Genomic DNA, 16,847 nt, shown 5'->3' with positions numbered 1-16,847 from the left:
CCGCGGCGGGAGGGGCGCGCGGGGAGCAGGGGGCGCGCGGGGAGGGGCCCGGGGGCCGCGGCGCGGTGCGGGTTTGTGTGCGCGCCAAGGCGAGCGGCGGGCAGGGCGCGAGGGAGGCGAGGACAGGGCGCATGTCTCGTCCCCGCGAGCAGCCGCCAGACGCGCCACCACCATCTTCTGCATGTGCAACCTTAGCAGCCGGACGGGAAACCGCTCTCGGGGCTATGGAGACTGCGGGAAAAGCCTGGCCGCTCGCGATGGGCTGCTGAAGGGGCGCAGTGGGACCGCCAACCGCCCGCACCTCTCTCTTTTTCCCTCTTTTCCTTTTTTTTTTTTTTTTTTTGGTCGTTTTTAATTTTAGCGCCATCGTGGTCAATGCCTGTCTGAACAGCCTTTCGGAAGAGTGCGAGAGAAAGAGAGCGCGCGCCGGGGAGAGGAGAAAAGAAGATGAGGATTATTTGCAGACAGATTGTCTTGTTGTTTTCTGGATTTTGGGGACTCGCCATGGGAGCCTTTCCGAGCAGCGTGCAGATAGGTGAGCCTTGCCCCGGTGGGGCGTGCATTTGGGTGTCTGGGGCAGGCATCCGAAAGTGAGTTCGCCGAGTTGCCAGGGAGCCGTTCGGGGATCCGGGAGAGTCCGCCTTTCCCTTCCAGTCGCCCCGGTGCCGGAGCCTGCCTCCCCCCTCCCGGTGCAGGTTCACCGGGGATATACACACCCTGTCCGCCCGTGCTCTCACCGCCGCCTCGGGCTCACGTCGCTTAAGTAGGCTTGGAATAAGTTGGGGGGAAAAAAGCCTTCCGTGGGGTTTGATTACATGCCGTGTGGTCTTTGGTCTTTTCATCCCATTCCCTGGAACGCGAAGGGATGTCGAGTTTGGCGGGGGTAATATCATCGTTATTACTATTTATTTCTATTTATTATTATTATTATTATTATTATTATTATTATTATTATTATTATATTTTAAATACACTTCTCCACCTGCTGGTCTCCTTGGCTTTCTGGCTGTTCCAGGAAGACACGGTTTGGTCAGAAAGCGTTTCCACCCGCACCCCGCTGCCTCTGCTCGCCGCTGGTTAACCCATTCCAAAGTTAGGTCGCTTTGCTTCCCGGAGCCTTGTCTCGCTTTATTTTGTTTTCGCCTTGAATCTTTGGCCCTTAGGCCTCCAACTCGACCCTATTGCCAGGGACCGTACCCATGCTTGGCTCTGGGTGCTGTTCCCCTCTCCTGTCTTTTAATGGGACGCAGCTATTGAATTTCTTCCAGCTGAGCCCAGCCTCAACACTGCATCATTTCCCGAGGTCTGTGCACGAAAGAGAGCTCCTTAGGCAGAGTCCTCGGGCTTCGGGAAAACAAAGTTCGTTTCTCCTTTCCATTCCCCACGTCCCTTTATTTCCGTATTTTCATGCAGATCCAATCTTGGGTTCCTATGCTTGCCTCTTGGAGAGAAATGCCCTGAGCCTGGCTGATGTAGCAGTGTGCTGGGAATCAGGGGGAGGGCAAGAGACAGAAAGGAAAACACACTCGGTGGTCTCAGAGGTCATTGTGCTTGTGACAGATTGGGGCAGGAAAGAGCTGAGCTGTCCTAAAGACCAGAATCCGAAGCGTGCACGGTAGGGACAAAGGGCAGTCCCAAGACCTGGAAGCCGGCTTCCTAATTGTGTGGATGCTACTGAATGACATGGATTTGACAGGGCTCCGGGTAGGGACTGCATTTCCAAGAGGAAACGTTGAGTGTGCTTTTCCTGCTGTTTTTAATAGGTGGCCTCTTCATCCGAAACACAGATCAGGAATACACGGCCTTTCGTTTAGCAATCTTTCTTCATAACACCAGCCCCAATGCGTCCGAAGCTCCTTTCAATCTGGTACCTCATGTGGACAACATTGAGACAGCCAACAGTTTTGCGGTGACAAATGCTTGTAAGTAAAACACAAGTTGTGGATAAATGAGAAGAGAATTACAGTGAGGCCACACGGTCCCCCCTCCCCTTTATCATTATTATTTTAAAAATTATTTTCGAAAGAAACGCCAAGATTCCTACAGTTGTCTGTTTCCGGAACAAGTCAGAGTTAAAAACAAGATTTAGTCTGGGGCATATTCAGCTGGTATTTCTTTCCTTCTTTCCTTCTTCCTTCCTTTTCCTTCTTTTTTTTTTCTTTCCCATTTCTTGTCTGCATAATTCAAGTTGATTTCTCCTTTCAGTGTTATACCTATTACCCAAATGTCAACTTAGGGAAATTTGTATCCAATCTAGTTTTTTATTCTCTTCCTCTGTTTTTTCTTATTTGCTTTTCACTTGAGTAAGCCCATGTCTTGCTTTTAAAGAAGACACATGCTGTCTTACGCTGGTGAAGGCAAAGGCAGCTTTGTTAGGAGTGAGTAAGCGAGGAGCTGTGGTGTGCAGGAAATATATTCTAGACGGTTGGCTGACGCTGCAGATGATCTGGTGATGTCACTTGACGCTGCCCTGCTCTTATATTCTGGGTTGTAAATGTCTCTCACTATCGCGTAATGCATACATCCTGTGGATATACCTCCATGAATCCTTACCTTGGTGCCAAATCATGTTAGCCTGCAATCCACCTCGATTCACGAACCAGCCCAGCCTGATCTGTGACCCCACACGATGAAACTCAACGGGTGACCTCACCTAATGCTGTTGTGGAACGTTCGCACGGTGCTCCCCCACCAAAGTACTGTGTAACTTAATGTAAAAAAAAAGATACTCGATTCTGCACTTATTTGAAACTCTCTAAAATACCATCAGCCACCATAGCATTTATGTAGCATTTTCCCTCTTGAAGGAAATACATGTTTCCAATATCTCCTCAGCCTTTATATGGTCGTTTACCACTGTTCACAATTTCGGGACTTAAGATGATGGTTATAGATTATGTAAGATAGATAGGAATAGTTTCGGGGTAGTTTTACAAAGCAGTAATAAAATGTTTAATTTGAATTGTATTTTTATTATGATATCGGGCCGAGTATATTTTAATTTTAAGAGTCCTGTCAGTATAAGAAAGCATCCTGAACAGGGAAGTGATTTGGAAAACAAAGGGTTTTTTAATATTTGGAGGATATCTGCTTCATTAATTTAATTATTTTATTCATGTTTTTGGCCATTAATTCATTTAACAAATACCATGATCGCTTTCCCTTAATTTTTGACATCCACTTTATTTTAGAAGTTGGCTTCATAAAGAGGTCTGAGCCCTTGACATTTTTGTAAACTGCCACAAATGTGTTCTTTTGCTGGGATTCTGTAGTTGCTATGAGCAGTATTTAATTAGGAAACGTCATTTGTTGTGTTTAGTGATAAAATCAATATTATAACAGAGGAGGGAATTACTTTTCAGCAGAAACATACGTGAATTAGAGCCGTGTTTGTGGATAGTTATTTTTACAGATTTTATCAGCTACTAGTTTTGTGTTTCAAGTTTTGACAAGAATGTCCACATGTCAAATTGTTCTAGATATAACATGTTCTGCTCAGTACCGGAATATTATTTCTTTTTTAAATTATTTTTTTATGTCTGTCCTGAGATACTATTAACAAAACATTACTAGGTTTAAAAATAAGTTGTGATCCAAGTATGTGTGATAGGGCTTTGTCGACAGTAAACTCCCATTTAAATATTAATCTTCACTTCCGAATTTGGAAAGACTTTCTGAAAAGTGGCAGATATACTAATGTATCTATTCCAAATTAAGTTCTTAAGTATTCTGAAGTTTGTACTGTGACTTCCAGCTGTGGAAACCACGCTGTGCTGATCCTTTCTTACCTCATTATCATTTTTCATCTCCTTCAGGATCATCTTAATTAGCATTATTTGTTTATGTAATGAAAATATTATATAAAGCATACCTATAAATATGAGAAATGGACAAGATGTGGCACACAGAATGAAAAATTAGGAGATATAAAATATAGAAACTATGCTATTTTTTAACATGTTAGGATTGAGAAAACTAGCTAAACTTTAAGACTACTGATGTCGAATCCAAGTGTAATACAATGTTAATGATATCATATTTTTCCAGAATCACAAATAATTGATTTTGTGTACATTTAAAATATTTTTTTAAGAAATATACATTGTAAATGAGGAAGAAACATTTTCTAGTGAAGTAAGGACATTTTTTTGACAAATGAGTGTGCCAAATGTCCTTAAGGCAAATCTAAGCAGAATTTGGGGGGGGGATCAATTGTCAGAGACTGTGGGTCAGGGGATTGGTGTCTGTTGAGTGCACTGACCGAGAGTTTATACATGTGTGGTTTTCCAGTCTAATTAAAGGTGAAAGGTAAGCAGTAAGTATGAGGCGACCTCCTCTATCAAGCTTTCTGCCTTTGGGTACAAAAGGATAAAAATAGTATTCTGGAAAATTAACATGGAACTTACCTCTCAGAATGATACATACTGGATTTTTAAATTTTTCATGTGAGATTAAATATAAAGATATAATATATGGCTGGCAAGTTTCATTTTAATTGTGATTTTCCTGCAGTGGATCCTTGTAAAACTGCCCGACTCAGCCTGTCTGTGAATAAGGGCCATTGCACGGGGTATGTGTACATAGAAGGCAAAAAATGCAGATTAAAGAATAAAGAGTATTGGTCATCTGTTGGGCAGATATAATTTCATGCTGCTGCTTGTGCCTCAGAATTAGGACTTCTAAGAATGGACAATCTAAACATTCTGTGTACATGGTTTACGTAGGATATTAGTCTAGACCTGAGTAACTCAAACTTACCACTTTAAGTACAAATGCCAAGTTCCTGGCGGGGCGGGGGGAGATAATTTCGGACTATACCTTATTTTATCTTTAATAACATTTGTGTAAGATTCATATTGTTTTCCTCTTAAACTGTTTACATTTTTGGAAAGTCATACTTGGCTCAGTATAAAACTGACATTATAGGAAACACAAATAATATAAAATGATGATCTTTTTCAATAACGATAAGACGTAAATGTAATAAATGGCCCAAATATTCAAATTCCAAAATGTGATTAAAAGTTTATCTTTCTATGTTGTGATTTACCCGAAGTATGGGGTATAGCAAAATGGATATTTTATAAATAAATTCAATATGGCAGCACTCTATAAAATGCCATACAGTTGAGCAGAATTATCTATTCTTACAAACAGACATGCTTTTTAAATTGGATGTGTCCTTTGTAAAACAATTGAGACCCTCTGAAAGCACACTGTTTTCTTACATTTTCAATAGTTAATGAACAGAGATATTTTGTTTCAGAGGATACTGTGTGTTAAATTTCACCATAAGTAGTAACCAAAATACTAAAGTAGCCTATCACCAAATTTTATAAGGGATAAAAAATATTGAGCCATTGTAATTAATTAGTTTAATCCAGTTGCATTAGAAACCCTTCATTTAGTAAGATAGTACCTTTGCAAGGTAATCCACAAATATTCAGTTTCTGAAATGCCTCAAATTTCAGATGAGCCATCCAGAAATGCATAATAAAACAGATCGAGTACTATATTGCTACTTTGGTGAAATAATAAAATAATCTTAATCTGATACAATATATATTCAACTTTTTTAACTTGGACAGGAAGGAGCATTCAGTTAATACTTTTTTTTTTTTGATAAGATGTTAATCATACTCTCTTTTTCTGTCTAAAATCTTTTTAGTGGTTTAAAAAATGGTGGATTGGGAAGTTGTAACAATCCCAAATAGGATGGATATTATACTCTAGTAATGGTGGAAAAGTTCTTTTTAGAGTGAAATAATAGTTCTGTTTGTGGCTGGTTTGTCAACTCTAAATATCCAGGATGAATGGTACTTGTACAAGTAGGTTTATATGTAAAATATACTTCTTGTTTAGTTAGTCTAAGTATTTTGGAAATGTGACACTATAGTCAGTAGACACTATAGCTCTTTCCATTTACGTAAGGTCCTTAATAAAAACTCACTGAATTTAAGAGTACTAAACAATATTATGTCCTCACTCTAATTTGACAATGCTTAAATACTGTACATTTTCCATTTTATGGTCATCAAGTCCTAAAAAGCCATTCTAAGCATTTACATTGGGCCGATATAATAATCCTAAAACATGCTAAATATAAAAGTCTGGTAGTTTGACCTGCAAAGTTGTTAGTAGAGGAATAGAAGAATTAAATACCGTTTGACTTGATTATTTTCACAGATGTGACTGCCGTTAGATTTTGAATTGATAGCAAAATTCTATGTTTATTTGAAATAATCTATGATAATCTTTCTCTCTTCCTCTTAATTTTCTATCCTGGGCTTGAAGACAAAGATGAGTCCTATTCACATAGTTTGTCCCTTTCTTAAGGGACAGAATGTTGCATAATTTGCGTTGCTGTCCTTCAGAATTTCCACGGGATTAAGCTTTCATAAAACTACTGGAAAAATTCCTTAAACTTTTTAAGAAAATCTATATCATTCCAAATGTTTATTTCCCAAAGAGGAAAATTTTTACTTTGCAGCATTAGGAAATATATCTTATTTACAGAATTTTATTATTGTTGAGGACTTTACAATGAAGAATAAATGCAGTACACCTTACAGTTTATGATGACACATAGTTTTTAAACTGCTTTCATACACATGAGTTTGCTTGACCTCCAGCTTGTCTTAGAGACAAGCTCTGAGAAGATAGTCATTATTTTGGTAGGTAAGCCAGCTTTGGCTCAAAGGAGTCCCTGGACCTGCCGGAAACCAGGTAGCTAATAGGCTGCAAGCAAGGGTTTGAACTCTGGCTTTCTGACCAGTCTGAAGTTCTTTTATGACGAGTCCATTGGATGTGAAAAATACATCTATATTGAGATTACATACGTTAAGAAAGAAAAAAGAATTGCCATTTATCTTTTCTTCTAATTTACTTGCAATGTTTTGAAGAAAATAGGGCAAGACATTTCTGGGCAACTTCTTCATTAATCATATGACAGTGAGTGACTTAGCAAAGACTGAAGTCATATTATGTAATGAATTTTTCCATCCATTCACTAGATTAGGTAATGAATGTAACCATTTATTCATTAAACCTGTTTATCAAGGGCAACTGTATTTAAGACGCTGTGCTAGCAGTGGAGGTACGAGACCGTATAGGGTAAGGTGCTGCCCTCAAGGAGCTGAGAGCCCCGGGGGACAGACAGACGAGTCACTGTTTTAGTCAGACATGGTGCCATGATGGAGAGACAGTGGTGTGACAGAGATGAACCCGAGAAGAGCATGGAACTCGGCGTGCCATCTCCCGTGAGGAGTCCGCAGACCTGGGTGTTAAAGCTCTGGTTGAGTCATTTGCAAAAGAGGAAGGGAGGCTTGCCTGGCCCCAAGGAGCAGCACACGACAAGGCCCTCAGGTGCGGGGGAGCCAGGTGTGTCTGACACTGAATATGCTTTCGTCTGGCTTGTAGCTCTGAGTGTGAGCGAAAGGAGAGGTGTGCTGTGGCGAAGATTTCTGGACCCACAGAGGATCTTGTCGCGGTTGTAAGGAGACTCCTCTGGATAAAAACGGGGGCCTGTAGGCGATTTAAACACAACAGTGCCCTCATCAGATTTATATCTTATAAAAATAGGCTGGTCATAAGAAGGAGAGTAAATTGGAAGGGAACAACATGAAAGAAAAAGCACAAGTCATTTGAGTCTTGAAGTAATACGATTTAGGGTGATGTGTGCTTGCATAGAGTAGAAGCACTGAGGAGAGAGAGAAGCACGCAGATCCAAGAATACAGGACTGTTGACAACCTGGTGCCGGGTTCCATGTCGTTGTGGATGAGTGCTCAGATTTCCGGCCTGGGCCAACAGTTTGGTCTGGTACCATCGGCTGGGACGGGGACCCACAGGGGAAGGAGCAGATCTGAATGGCGAAGGCGAGGTTAGCGCAAGTACTGATTTAGAGGGTTTGTTTAAGAGCTGTCCAAATGGAGCTGTGCTGAGATGGTTGGACTTGTGTGTTTGGAGCTGCAGGGCTCAGTGGGAACTGAAGGCAGGATTTGGTGATGATTGAGGCCATGGGGGTGGGGAGATCACCCAGAGAGAGCAAGAGTGGTGAGAAGATGCAGGGGACAGAATCCTAGGAAGTACCTTTACTGGAGGGGCAGGGAGAGACGAAAGGAGAACGGGTCAGAAGGTTCGGAGGAAAAGGGGACAAGAATAATTTCATAAGAGTCAAGAGGTGAGGAGAATTTCAAATAAATAGTGAAAAACCTTGTCAAAGGCTGCGGAATTTAAATAATGAATTGCAAGATTAATTGATCTGAAACATCAGGCTTGTCTTGTCTTTCTTTTATATTTTGACTAAATTTTAAAAAGCAGCCTTTATTAACCCCACGTAGATTCTATTAATAATAACTCTTTTCATAGAGAGTGGCCTAGAATATTCTTCTCTTTCCCATAGAGGTCGGGAGAGAGTCTTCCTCAACTTTTGAACCAGATGGGCTTGAATTTGCAGTAAGTCACTTAACCCTTCGGAGCCTCAGATTTTAAATCCAATAACCTAAGGAAATAACACCTTCTACACATGCATTTTTTGAATATTAGAAAAGTGTTTGGAAAACATATAGCATTCAGTTATAACACAATTAAATTTAGTTGTGTGAACATTTTCTGTGTCATCTTGAGCATTTATTTCCAAGCCTAAATTCACATTGTAGGGGTGACATTTTCTGTTGATATTTTGAGAAGCAATTTATGTTTTGAATAAATATATCTTGTAGATATTTCCTAGGAATACTTTTTACCTCTCACTGAATGACTAATTTTAATTTACATATAAAAGTCTCCATACCTATTTTTCAAACTTATTGCCAGGTCCTAAGAGAGGACAATTTTATCTGGAATCTATGGACCATTCAGAGGGAGGATTAGTTCATTGGATAGATGAAAGAGGTTGATAAATTCTCCTAAATATATGCAAAACTTTGTTCTTAAGCACTCTGTGTGTGTGTGTGTGTGTGTGTGTGTGTGTGTGTGTGTGTTTATACAGAGACAGTCTAAACTTTTGGATGACTTCTCAGTGAATCCCAGTCACACAAAAAAGACCCAGGACCACAGCCCTCAAAGAGCTATGCATAAATGAGAAGCAAACAAACAGTACTTCATTCCCTCCTTTCATCACTTAGAAGCCAGTTGGATTTCATGCTTGAAACTAACCAGGAATCTTTCCATCAAATCCATCTCCATTAGCTTCTTTCTTGACGTAGAAAATAATCAGTGTCTCCTGGCTGGAAAAAATGCTTGGCTTGGTCTTCAGCCTCTCAAACTGTCATTCCATTATTTTGATTCCTTCTCTTAATATCAGAGGTTCTACGCATTCCAGATCAGCTCCTTCTATTTTTTGTGTGATTTATCTTTTCCCTTACTATCACCACTCCTGGAACTCTGTGTTCTTGAAGGTCATCAGTGACTTACAAATTAGCAAATCCAATTGTTATTCCTAGATCTTCATTGTCTCTTAAGAGTCTTTGAGATTTGGCATTACCGAAGACTTCCTGTTCTTTGATACTCTTTACTCCTCTGATAATAGTAGCTACTCCAATAGGGGACTGACTTCGTGCCAAAGGTCTTGTGTTAGTTACCTCAATTCTTCTTACACAATTCTAAGAAGCAGGCATTATTATTTTCATCATTTTATATGTGGAGAAACTGAAACTTTGTGGTTAAGAAAATTTGCCTAACCATAATGTTTTCAGGACATCTGAAATTACAGTCCAGTTCTACCTGCTATTCATACTATGGGCAGGTTGGGAAGCACAGTATCCACGAGATACCCATCACTCAATGTGATAGCAGCTAGGTATAACAATTTTTTTATGTTATTTTTTTATTTTTTTAATGCTTCTTTATTTTTGAGAGAGACACAATGCAAGTGGGGGAGAGGCAGAGAGAGAGAGACACACACAGAATTGGAAGCAGGCTCCAGGCTCTGAGCTGTCAGCACAGAGCCTGGATAAGGGGCTCAAATCCATGAACTGTGAGATCAAGACCTGAGCCGAAGTCAGATGCTTAACTGACTGAGCTACCCAGGCGCCCCTAGGTATAACTCTTAATTTAAATAGAAGGACTTTTTTTTTCTAAAGCAGAAACAGACCTATTTATTTTTGAGGGAGAGAGAGAGAGAGAGAGAATGTGAACAGGGGAGGGTCAGAGAGGGAGGGAAACACAGAATCAGAAGCAGGCTCTAGGCTCTGAGCTAGCTGTCAGCACAGAGCCTGATGCAGGGCTCGAACCCACAAACCATGAGATCATGACCTGAGCTGAAGTCAGCTGCTTAACCAACTGAGGCACCCAGGCACCTCGTCGTTTTTCTTAAAGCTACCTCTTTGCTGTAACAACTTTGATTCACCGCAGCCAATACAAGTTGCATTCTACAATAGACATCGATTCTTGGATGGATTTGCCATGCAGCACAGAAATGAGAGAATTCTCATTCTAATTGATGACACCCCCATTGCTTTATACTGACAAGTCCATGTCACAAGTACTGCCAGGTGTGAAAATGACAAAATGACTCTTTTACATGTTACACAGACAGTGTCTGGTTACTTCATCCGTTGACCAACCTGTAGTCAAACCTGGGGTTGTGCGTAACTTGATCTGCGAGTGTTCCACATGAGCAAACATATCTAATACATTTTAACGTGATAAACATGCAATGGCCTGCAGTAGGAGTGGTAAGGGATGCTGAGCGTCACATGATCACAACTGAGCCAATGGTTCTTGAAATTTGCTTTGATATACAAGTGCTTTGGATTACACGCACATTTCCAGAAGGAATTATGCTTGCAAACCAAGGTTCGCTGTATTTTATAGTCTTTTATTGGACTGTACTTTGATTTCAGAATAACTACTCCTATTCAAAGCATATTTTCCCTTGGGAATTCTTTTATTGAAAAGAATAGGACAAAGCTGGACATAAAACAGTAATAATGAAAGGAAAAAAATCACAAGTGAAAAAACAACAACAACAACAACAAAAAAACAAAGCATATTTTCCCAAGTGCTTACCTTTCCATTTTGCTTAGCCCTCAGGTTTTTCTTTCAGGTTTTCTTTGGCATATTGTTAGATTCCAAAGAATCATAGTGTTAACAGTCTTAAAGAACATCACCCAGGTCAAAATTACAGTCTGGACAGTGTCATTATTCGTCTCTGACTTATAAAACTACTAGTATCTTCAATAAAAAAGGTATCTTAGAAATGAATGATTTAAAAAAATGTGAGATTTAGTACTTTCCTTGAGTAAATGACTGTGTTTCTCCAGATGTAGGAGAAATCACACAATCAGCTATAAGGTAGTGTTGGCTTACTTTTGTTGGTTTTGTGCTTCTAAATTAAGCAGTTTTTCACCAGGAGCTTTACATATACTATGCCCTATGTTCTTTCCATTTTTCATACTTTTGTCTTTTAACTAATATGAATGGGTAAAAATTTCAAATCAGAAATCTTAAAAAGTCCAAGTATTCTATAATCCTACACTTAGAGATAATCACAGTGCAAACCTGGATAGGAGGACAAAGATAACTAAAGGCATATGATCCTAATATGTATCTAGAAATAAACGCATTTAATAAAAATGATGACATTCTCTGCTTACATTTTATTGATAGTTTATCTCACATATGATAACAAGTTTTCCTTCTGTACATAAGGGCAGCCCCATTTTCTTTAACTGCTACACAGTGTGTCTTTGTGCCGTTGTTACCCTGGGTCAACATCTAGGTTGTTTCCATAGTTTTGATATTACGAACAGACATCCAAAAAACTGTTTGTGTACCTGTGTGAATATTCTTATAGAACTAATTCCTGGTAATGAAATTTGCTGTATCAAATAATGAGGGTTTTTGTTTTTAATGGAGAGTGTCATTTTCTTCTCCTTAAAAATGAAACATTACTTAAATTTACAACCACCAAAATGTGAGAATGATTGTTTTTATATGACCTGCCAACACTAAGCCATTAAGCATCCTGAATCCTCACTTGTCCTGATGGGTGAAAATGACATCTAATTGCTCCGTTAATTTGCATATTTATTATTAATAGTGAGGCTGAGAATATTTTTTTCTAAGATCTGTGCACTCCTCTTGTGTTCCTCTCCTTTGCCAATACCTGCTTCTTCATTTGTGGGAGTGTTTTACGTACTGTAGAAATTAACCCTTTGTTGTCTGTGTTACAGATTTTTTTCTACCGTGCCTTTGGCTTTCAGCTTTATTTATGATGCCTTTTATCATACAGACATGTTAAATTTTTATGTAGTCAGATCTGTGAGTTATTTTCTTTATGGCTTCTGTGTTTTTGTTTTTGTTTTTTTGTTATATTCATAAGGTATTCCTAATTTTAAGCCTATAAAAATATTATCCCCCATTTTTTCTAGTACGTTTATGATTTTAAATGTTATATTCATCACATTGTCTTTTGGAATTTTCTTATGTCTGTTAGGGACTTTTATTTTCTGCACTTTTTATTGAGTGAGTTATTCTTTCACGGCTGCTTTGCCCTGACACATTTGTGCACATCTCCTGCCCTTTCCCGACTGAATTCGAGCGTGGACGGGAGTTCTGCATTTTCTCACTCCCCGAGCTCTCCTGTTTGTTGTACCGCCTTTCTCTCCTGTGGGTCCCTGGTGGTCATGCTACTAGTCTTGATTTGTTCATCATCTTCCCTCCCGCTCCTGTTTCTTCCCTGTTTGTCACTCACCATCTGGCCAAAGTACACTGCAAATACCGTCACCTTTCTCCATTTCTGTCCCCCTGTTCTATCCCCGTCAATACTGCTTTTCTCATAATTTCATAATTAATCTCCTGCTTCTACTCTTTACCCCTCTCCATCCACTGCACATACTGGACCCAGTGATGGTCTTCTGACTTGCAAAATCACAGACTGCCTCTTCCTTACTTCAAACCTTGCAGAAGCGTTGTATTCACTTAAATAGAATTGCCACCCTGGCATGGTCCTGCGTAATGTGAGTCCTGCCCACGTCTTTGACTTGTCCATCGTGTTGAAGTCTGCTTGGTCTTCTTTTTGGTTCCCTGACATGCTTTAACCTTTTCTTTTCTCAGTGTCTTATACTTGAAGTCCCCCCTCTTGGGAATCTTCCAATCCCATTTTTGGCTGGACTAGTTTTTTTCTAAACCTTCAGGACTCAAGTCAAAATCAGCACTTCAGAAAAGCCTTCCTCACCCTCCTTTCTAGAGGAAACCCTACCCCTCCCAAATTCTAGTTCCTCTCTCTTACATTACCAACCCTCTGATCATCTTTGCTTTTATCACAACTACTATTAATTACTATTTCCATTTGTTTACTTCTTTATCATCTATATCCCTTGCTTGAATATAAACTACCAAAGTCAAGGGCTTCGTCTGCCTTGTTAAATGATACATTCTCATAACCTTGCACAATGCCTGGCACAAAGTGAGGATCCATAAATGTCTTTGAATAAATGAATGAGCAACATGTAATGACATTTCCCTTCACTCATCTTTGGGGCATCCTCAGGATAGGACTATTTTGTATGTGATCTTAGAGAAAAGCAGAGGCTTTGGAAGCAAGGAGGTATCCAAAATAAACATTACATATTTTCTTTATCTTAAGCACTTTTTTTTTGTTATTTGTTTCCATTAGATTCAAGTATGAGGTGGGCTAAGTAAGGAGGCAGATAAGTCCTATAAGGAGAAAAGTGGGACATTTTAATGCAAATTAACAGACCTCGTGCTGGCCAAATAGCACTTTGATAAATGCACATCTGGTAAAAGAGTTCTCCTAGGTGCTTATACCGCGTGGCGACTGCTGACAAAATAACTAGAAAATGCTGATCCAATCCACTTTCAGAGTAGAAGAAAGCCCGTCTGGGAAGCCAGGTGAACTAGGAAGCACGCTCAGGAGAATCCCATCTGTTCGCACGCTGACTGCTGGTTGGCACTTCTTGAAGTTCATGAAACTAGAAAACTTGTAAAAACCAGAGGCTGGAGTCACTGCATGATGCAGTTCCTGGCCATTCTTGATGACCTCAGTTGCACCTTCAATAGGAAATTTCGCAGTTTGCTGGTTGCTTCATCCCTTCCTTTTTGAAAGCTGCCTACCCTTGGCGAAATTACTAAATTTTCAACTGCATACACAGTCGGGCAGTTCTGAAGGACTCTTCTGTCACTTCCCTGATCCAAAGATTTAGAATCAAGAGATTGTTTTTCTTCTGAAAAACATGCATCCTTTTCCCTTTCATAACAGAGAGCTTCTAAGTCAACATGTTTGTCTTTTTCCTAGGATAACCAGGGAGCTCAATTTCACTTTTACTGTTCAGTTTCATTACTCCCTATTTTAAACATTTTGCTTTGTTTTTATATCCTTGATCTTTCTAAAATCACATATATGATATAAATGATACATCATAGACGTATTAAATATGGTATAAGTGTGTTTTAGATAAACATACCTTGTAAGACGTGGCACATCAAGTTAGGAAAGAAGCATAAGGACACGCCTGCCAATTAAAAGTGTAGATTACATCCCATTGCTTGAACAGTCACATTTCCTGTTTAGTACCTTGCATATTTTGAGTATGTTTGGAAAATGATTTATAGTAGGTCAGCAGGTGGTAGGTGGGCAAGTGATCTATCCACTTCGGGAGACAGCAGGTTCCTTGAGCACAAGGCTGATGGCCTATTAGTACTCTACTCTGAGGGCCTGGCACTGCGCCTAGAACAGTTCTGTTCCATCCGCAATAATTGTTTGCTGACTAATTGTGAGAGGAAGAGAAGGAGAGAAGAAGCTTATTTCTTGTTGGCATATTTATAACAGCTAATTCTTAGCAGAATTGAGTAACACACGTCTAGCTTTTCTATATGACTCAAACCCTTCACATTTTAAAAAAACTTATCACACGTCCCCTTCATACTTTCCCAAACTAAATATCATTTCTTTATATAACTTGGTTTTTAAGGCCTTTAACATCTGAGTTCTGTCATTCTGGATATCCTCTGGATATATCATAATTTCATTAAAATATATTGACCTGAATTAACCCCATACTCCTGTTATGATCTATCCACAACCAAACTCTACATTTTTAAAAATTTTCTTTCAATGTTTATTTTTGAGAGAGCGAGAGAGAGAGCAAGAGAGAGAGAGAGAGAGAGCGAGTGAGCAGACAAGGAGTAGAGAGAGAAAAAGACACAGAATCCAAAGCAGACTCCAGGCTCTGAGCTGTCAGCCCAGAACCCAACACGGAGTTGAACCTGTGAACAGCAAGATCATGACCTGAGACAAAGTCTGACACTTAACTGACTGAGCCCCCCAGGCGCCCCCATACTCCACATTTTTGACATTTATGCTCACGGTCTGACAGGAGCTGTCTATGAGAGAGTATTAATCCTACTTATTTAGACATTTTACATATAAAGTATAGCCACCAATTATTTTGGTTTTCGTTAGTTACAATACACTTTGTGTTAAGTTCATGATCAGTTAAACCTAAAATTCTGCTTTTCTTCCTCCCACATGAATTTCTATAAATCAACTTCTCTCTATAAATGCATTTTTAAAAAATTCTAAATGAAAGATTTTAGAGATATATTCCTAAATTTCCAAATAGGAAACATCAAGACTGTCTTGAATCTTGAATTAAAACAAACTGAATTAGTTAATTAACTGAATTGATTAACTGAATTAGTTAGCTATAACTATTTTAAGTTCTGTGTAAGTCTTTATGGTTCTCCATATTGATGATTAAGATTAAGATCAGGCTGTGATATACAATAGATACAGGATGTCTCTGGGTCCTGAACCAACACCGTTAGGTGTGTGTAGTCAATGAAATGTGAATTCTCTTAAAATAATTCATTTAATCATGCATATTGTTCACAGATTGTCATTTCACTTCACTTGTGCTTTTTAAACATTAAAACAAACGCACACGCAAATATTAGGAAAATACTTCATATAGCTACATTGGATACAGAATAGTACCTGTGTGCACACATAAAGACAAACACATCCTTCATTCAAATTGAAAAGAATTGACAAAAGATATATAACAGATGATTCACATTGGAATGAATAAATCTAGTAAATATAAAATATATTTAATCAGAGGAAACCAAACTGAAGTGAGTTATACAGTTTTACATAATAAATTACCTAATTTTGGAGGTTAAGGATGAGAGTTTTCAATCATTCAAGGTTGCTGGGGCATTTTATTGTATTTTTAAATGTTTATTTGTCTTAGAGAGAGAGAGACACATGCCTGCAGGTGGGGAAAGGTTAGAGAGAGAGGGAGACAGAAGTTCCCAAGCAGGCTCCAGGCTGTCAGCACAGAGCCCATTGTGAGAATCGATCCCATGAAGCATAAGATCATGACTTGAGCTGAAATCAAGAGTTGGATGTTTAACCTACTGAGCCACCCAGGCACCCCTCAAGGTGACTGGGGTATTTTGACTTGATATAATTGAAAACCAATTTGTCACAATCTATCAAAAAAACTTTTAAAATAGTGAATCATTTGAATTCATGAATATAGGAAAATCTCTAGTCCTGAAGTGCTAATGAAAGTATTACTTAGTTATATTTAGTTGAGAAATGGTTAAATTAACTGACGTGCAGGCACACTGTCTTTGGACACTTGTCAGATATGAGAGTCCTCTGTCTGACTCAAGGCAAAGCTCTGAGTTCAAGATTTCTTCTCTTTATATATAGAGGCTCTACTTTTTCTCTCTTTATGTTTTGTTTTCTTACAGAAACACTAGTATCATAATAGAGAAAAAAAGCATTCTAGTCAGATGTAAAAAAAGATGTCCTTAAAATGTAATAATGACTTATTTATGGAGTTGTTAGAGCTAGCTAAATGATTTTTTA

General features: G+C 39.0%; 1 protein-coding gene across 8 annotated transcripts in view; it reads left to right on the top strand.

Annotated features, from left to right (window-relative positions):
* Window positions 1-16,847, top strand: part of GRIA4 (glutamate ionotropic receptor AMPA type subunit 4) — a 552,500-nt gene that overhangs the window by 175,769 nt on the left and 359,884 nt on the right. For 7 of the 8 annotated variants that reach the window (XM_029956117.1, XM_029956119.1, XM_029956120.1 and 4 more), the window contains exons 1-2: window positions 366-535; window positions 1,764-1,922. In XM_029956117.1, coding sequence (XP_029811977.1) covers window positions 448-535; window positions 1,764-1,922 — 247 coding nt within the window. In that variant the 5' untranslated portion in view covers window positions 366-447. Of the gene's footprint in view, window positions 1-365; window positions 536-1,763; window positions 1,923-16,847 lie in introns of those variants that run through there. The other variant, XM_029956122.1, reaches the window with a different exon arrangement.

This window comes from Suricata suricatta, chromosome 11 (assembly GCF_006229205.1).
Source record: "Suricata suricatta isolate VVHF042 chromosome 11, meerkat_22Aug2017_6uvM2_HiC, whole genome shotgun sequence".
NCBI lineage: Eukaryota > Metazoa > Chordata > Mammalia > Carnivora > Herpestidae > Suricata > Suricata suricatta.
The sequence above is the reverse complement of the archived record's forward strand: the minus strand, read 5'-3'. Positions and strand labels throughout refer to the sequence as shown.